The sequence below is a fragment of the Austrofundulus limnaeus genome, unplaced genomic scaffold, assembly GCF_001266775.1.
Source record: "Austrofundulus limnaeus strain Quisiro unplaced genomic scaffold, Austrofundulus_limnaeus-1.0 Scaffold26, whole genome shotgun sequence".
Classification (NCBI taxonomy): Eukaryota; Metazoa; Chordata; class Actinopteri; order Cyprinodontiformes; family Rivulidae; genus Austrofundulus; species Austrofundulus limnaeus.
In genome coordinates this window covers 37,561-43,864 of record NW_013952428.1, presented here as the reverse complement: position 1 = coordinate 43,864, position 6,304 = coordinate 37,561, and the positions used below count along the sequence as shown (strand labels likewise).

The 6,304-nt window shown below is 39.3% G+C and overlaps 1 protein-coding gene across 2 annotated transcripts in view; it reads left to right on the top strand.

Annotated features, from left to right (window-relative positions):
* The window catches only part of LOC106515062 (contactin-4), a 116,128-nt gene that overhangs the window by 80,334 nt on the left and 29,490 nt on the right, over window positions 1-6,304 (top strand). For both annotated transcript variants that reach the window (XM_014004675.1, XM_014004674.1), the window contains exon 12: window positions 4,143-4,270. In XM_014004675.1, coding sequence (XP_013860129.1) covers window positions 4,143-4,270 — 128 coding nt within the window. The remainder of the gene's footprint in view (window positions 1-4,142; window positions 4,271-6,304) is intronic.

Below are 6,304 nucleotides of genomic sequence, written 5' to 3'. Positions count from 1 at the left end.
TCTTATCTTATCTTATCTTATCTTATCTTATCTTATCTTATCTTATCTTATCTTCCTGCTCCGGACAGAGGGGAGAGAAGAGCAGAGCCTCCAGCACAGCTCAGACCTTTCAGACTATTTGGAATGAGGGAAAACTATRAACAGATTAAGTTGTGTTTTAGACTGTTGCTAACAGATCTATTCTGACACAAAGTGCAGACATGACTGGTTCTGAATGACAGCTTTTCAGCAGACAGCCACTCTCCGCTCTTCCCAGTATTGCCGGACCGTACTGGCTCACCCCTGCTTGTTTCCCTGTCACTCTGGGCTCTGGTGTGTTTGGGGTGTGCTGAGTCAACTTGGGCGGGAGCGATGACTAGGAGTAAATGGGACAGACAAACCCACTACACTTGTGTTTTGCTTAACTGTGGAGAGCTGGGAGAGGGGTTTCACTTGGAAAGAAAGCCAAGCCCAAACAAGCAACTCACATTCAATAACAACCCCAAATAAAGGTGACTCGCGGAATTTACAAGCGACTTTAGAAAAAGAATAGCCCAAAGTCACTTATAATAAGCAGACTTGGCAACACTGGGCATACTTGGAGAAGAGGAAAGAAAYAGACTCAAATATTGATTCAATCATACTAGTGTTGACACAATGAGATACAAACCCTGGTATCAATATTTGGTTTGATTTACTTTAGTTATACAAAAGTTGAATGAAATGTAGCTGATATAGCTGACATGAAAATGACCTGGGTCTGATTTAAAAAAATATCTGATTTGTGACATTCAGACAGTCACAAAAAGAATCAGAAAMAAGTCTCATAATARTCARATTTARGCCACCTTTGCCTGCAGTATGAATGTAGTATAAAATGAGTAGCCAGCTGATATCTTGTGTTCAGACCGAAAAATAATCCGTAACAAAAATTTACAACCTTGACTGTCCATGGTTGACTTAATAAATTTGATTTATCCTTGATCCTTGATCAGTTAAATTTGTTGCGTGTTTTTTTTTTTTATTCAGTAATAATTCCTGTTTTCATCTCTTGTTTTTACTGTGGCAAAATGTTGTTTGGAAAAGTATTTATTTGAACGGGCCTCCACTTGGATGTTTCATAATGAAAAAGTTGGATCTTGTCCTGAACTTTAGGAATCATTTGCCTATGAGTCAAAGCCACTAAAAAATAATTTATAGTATTGTTTTTGTGTGTGTCTATTACATAATCTGTCAAGAGTAAAGTCCTCATTTCCTTGCAATTTATCAACAGACAATAACAGAGTAATACTGAAGTAGGTTGGGTCTCAAATCCTCAAAGCGATCTGACAGCAGTTGACTTTGTGAWTTCAGACTCCTCTGTGTTCTTAAGTGAACAGAGCTTCCTGTCCCCCCACAACTCCCCACCCCCRCAATCAGGCTGATGGGCTTTATGTTTACAGCTTGCAGATTCAGCAGAGCATTTCAGATAATTAAAGTTCGGAAAGCTTTGATGAGGTGGTCCACCCTTGATTTCCCACAGTACCTTGTTTCAAGGGCACAATTTCCATTTCTGCATGTTATTTAGAAAATGTCAACTTTTGTTGAAGCCTTTCAGCCTTTTTGTGACTACTGCATATGCTAGAAGACAGGAAGCTCTGGTCCATGGTTTAGATATTGCACTAAAACGTGGCTTAGTTGTAGCTGAGAGAAGGTCGCCAGTTAACCTCCCAGCCTTTCTGTGTGGAGATGGCATGTTGTTGTACGTGTGTTGGTTTTCTACAGGTACTCTAGTTTCCTCCCACTGACCAACAACATGCATGTTTGGCTAATCAGCAACTCTGAATTGTCCTTAAGTGTGAGAATGGTTGTTCGTTTCATTCGAGTCTACGTGACCCTGTGATGGACTTTCAACTTGTCCAGGGTTGGGCACCAGTGACTCCCGCAACCTGGAAAGGAAAAAGCGATAAAGATAAAAGATAGATGGATGGAAAAAGCTGCTGTTTGTGCTGAATTATTTAGACTTGAAAATACAACCCTATATCTTATTTTTATCAACTAAAAAGAAACAAAACTTAATTTAAGACATTGCGATTTTTTTCTTTGTATTTTTAGGGCCTTTCATTAAACAGTTCTAAGATATGGTTGCATAGAACAGCCTGTGTTTTTGCCACCCTCTGGCTGTTCATTAATCATAAATGGAGCTAAACATGACCAGAAACAAAAATTCTGACATAAAGCGTCTTTGAGGAACCAAAAGAGACATGGAATAAAGCTGAGTTGACATGAGGTGCAACTTAGTAAATGTATCACAGATATCTTCCTCGTATCATAAAAACAGTGATGAAGCATTACATCAGTCTAGTGATTATCTTTGTGGTTAACTAACTTTCTTTTGAACTAAATAGAAAGTTTTCCACTCATCATTGATTTTCCCTTGATAATATATATATATATATATATATATATATTCCCATGACTTGCTGGTAGCACAGACATTATGTCATCACTTCGTTACATTACGTAACAGTGTCACCAGCTTGATTTTTCACATACTGGCTATTTTGCCCAAAAAGAGGCACATCAGGGGCAGGCTGTGTCCAAACCCCACCACCTTGGTCCATTCAAAAGTCAGCCAGAACAACCCTTTCTCACTCCCAACTTGTCACATATTGACGCTTGGTCAGGTACCGTCTGTGTCCAGTTGTGGACGCGTCAGGTACCCCCTCGCATCAGTTATTAACAAGATGAGATGGAGGAGGAGGAGCACGTTGTCATATTTTTGAAAAGAGTAGGAAATGCACGACAACTAACCATCCCAGACCCTAAATTTAACTTCTTGTAGCCCTATACAGCCTATCCCTGACCTCTGCACCAAAAATTAACCAGAATCCTGATCCCTCATATTAACCACAGACCCCCAACACAAAGATCCCTATGTGGACTGTGGGCATGAATGACTGACACGAGGGGAGTACCCGATACAGCAAAACTGGACGCAGACAGTCCCTGACCAAGCGTCAATATGGTGACGAGTCGGGAGTGAGAAYGTATTGGCTAACACATTCTCACTCCCAACTCATCACATATTGATGCTTTTCCAAGGTTCCCTCTGGGTCTTACTTTGACCCGTCGGGTACGCCCGTCACATCAGTTTTTGACGCACCAGGCATTTCCGTCTTCCCTCACCGTCCAGGTTTGACGCGTTGGGACGCAAAATATAGGGGTCTTTGATTTGGGGTCCGTGGTTAATATTAGGGATCAGGGTTAATGGTTAATTTTAGGTAATGGGGTCAGGGATAGGATGTCTAGGGTGAATATTAGTTAATTTTAGGCTTTGGAACACGTAGTTGACATGAATTTCCTACAATTTCTAAAAATGGTTAATTTTAGGTACTAGGGTCAGGGATAGGATGTCTAAAGTGAATAAAGGTAATTTTAGTCTTTGGGATGGTTAGTTTTTGTGCATTTTCTACACTTTCTGAAATTATGACAACGGATTCCGGCCCATCTCGTCAATAACTGACGCGAGGGAGTACTCAACGCGTCAAAATCGGACGCAGAGGGAACCTTGGGAAAGCGTCAATATGTGACGACCTGGGAGTGARAAAGTATTGGCCAGAAGACACACAGGCCTGTACTGTCTTATAAAAGAACTTCTTGTTCTTATTGAATTTGCAACTTCAGCTTGATTCTATAGATTATTTAATATCCTGATCACATGTTCAGGGCATTATTTTTCGGTTTAATTTGTTTCAGTTTAGTTTACATAGTGCCAATTCACATTAAAAATCATCTCAGAACTGTACAAAAAAATTAACAAGTCTAGATAAAAGGCCAATCCACTCCTGTTATAATACAAGACAGTCACATTTAGTATATTATGAAATGACCAATACTAAAAGTGATGTAGAAGTCCACCAGCAGATTTAGTCAAATCTTCACTTGGTAACAGTTCCCATCCTGGACAGACATGGAGGCAACAGTAGAAAAAAATCTACTCCATTTTAAAAGGAAGAAACTTTAACCAGCTGGGGTTTGACAGTCAGGGAACAGACCCAAACAATCACAGAACAATTGGTCCACGTGTAAAACACCATAATTAAATGGTAGTAATAATCACTTGTACAAACCTGACTAGAAGCCATTCTTTGGCACTAATTTTTTACTTGTTTTAACCACAGAGTTTCCATCCTGGACAACGGCAGCCTTCGGATCTGGAATGTCACCAAATCCGACACGGGCCTTTACACCTGCACAGCCAGAAACCAGTTTGGAGTGGCGAGCAGCACAGGAACTGTCACAGTTAAAGGTACCTCCTGCTCCCATGTTGAATTAGATGTTCTCCCTTTTGCAGCTCATTTTATTAAATACAGAACATCTGTTTAAAACTACCATTAAATGAGCTCACATGGCATTTTATTTACTTGAAAAGCAAACCTGAAATGTTAAACAAATGAATGAGCTAATTAGATTGACTTCAAAAGTTAATCAGCAGTGAATCTGTGTTACAGTGCACCAATGATTACTTTTTAAATGGTTTTAATAATATATACATTACATTTTTCAAGTTACAGCCATTTTCGTGTTTGCTAAAATCACATACAGTAGCTGTGGCAGCCTTCATTAATGGACTCCAAACAGTTTTCAGTTRTAATTGTACCACCAGAAACATTCGCCCAGTACAAAAAGTCCTACACATTTCACGCTGTCAACGTCTTCAGTTTTGTAAAGACCAGACATACTGTAGGTTCTGGAGAAGGACAAGTCGTATGGCATCAGCACAAATCTGTAGCAGGATGCACTCTGAGCACTCCCTGCATCCCCGACTTCTGCTGAATTACAGGCATTCATAATGAATGAAATCTGTCTTTTATAATTCAATAGAAGAAGGAAACATCCCTTCATCGTGATTTACAGGAGACAGAGACAGTCTAGGCTTATTTAAAATTCTATTATATGCAGTGTACATTATTTTTGCTTGCAGTTATTCGTATCGGCATAAAACTATGTTTTTTTATTATTCAATCGAAACTTTGGTCTTAGGAATGCAAAACTCAATTAATCTAGTGTTTGTAGGGACTAGCTGGATAACTGAATAAAAAATGTTTTATCAGGCTGATGTGATATTGACACTGCATTTCACCAGATTTTATATACTGCAGCAGACAGACTATTAAATGTACCGAACCTTGGAGCAAAAATCATAAACCGCATAAGAAGAAAGCTCTGGTTTTATTAAAAAATGACTTCAGAGAATGATGGGAAACTGGCATCATTTTAAACCATATAGTCTGGGGTTTAAGGAAGGATTTTGGTCACAGTTTAATTGAATCTTTTCTGTGACCTGTGCATGTCCTTCCCCAGCAGATGAAAGGTTTTATACATTGTACAAGGACTCGATCAATGTGCGCCACATGTTCACACACTGAAGCATGGCCTCTCTCTGCTACTGAATGGAAGGTGTGAGTAAGATCTGACTCATAGGATTGGCCTTCAAATCTTAGATCTGCTGCTGCTGCTGCTGCTGCTGGCGCCTACTTAAAGGGTCAAAAACATTCAAGACAATTAAAGGCCTAGCATTCCTAGAAATAATACATCAGAGTTTTACATTAAAAACATCTTGTGTTTTATAAAATGACAGTATGTACAGTATTAGACAGTGGTGGCTGGTGGATCCAGGGGGTGCTACAACTCCAAAATAGACATATCTCAAAAAGTATTCACTGAGTTGTTTAATGGCAGTGTTTTTATTAAATAAATGAAAATAATAAAACAGAATTACAATGTCATGTAGTGTTTTATTTTATGTATATAAATTTTGCTCTTCTGTAACTGAGAAGCAAATATCTTGACTCTGGATCCTGGTGTGTGATGTTGTGTTCCTGAGGAAAGTCTGGATTGTCTTCAGTGTTRAAGCTCCTCTCAGATTCAGCTGTGGTCAGAGGAGATGTGATGAGAATCTTCTGCAGAGTCACAGTCTCTGAAGGTGTCCTGCAGATTGTTCTCCATTAAGAGCAGCTGGTACAGAGCCACAGCACCACTGCAGCTCCTGAACTAGATCAGACTTCTTGGTCCTGTTCCGCATTGGGTGAGCCTCCATGGTCTTCAGTGCTGCTTCAGAAAGCTGTCCTGCAGGAACCTGTCTGCAGCAGTGTAGCACTGATCAGATGTTTCATGAATGGCTCAAGATGATGTCACAAACCTAAAACAATAAATGCACAAATTTAATTCAATATGAAGATGGCTAAAAGTGAGCTTTCTAATATTTGAAATATAGAAAACAATTGATGTTATTTAATAGCAACAAATTGTTGCACCTCTTAAATTTTTTGTTTTAAGATGT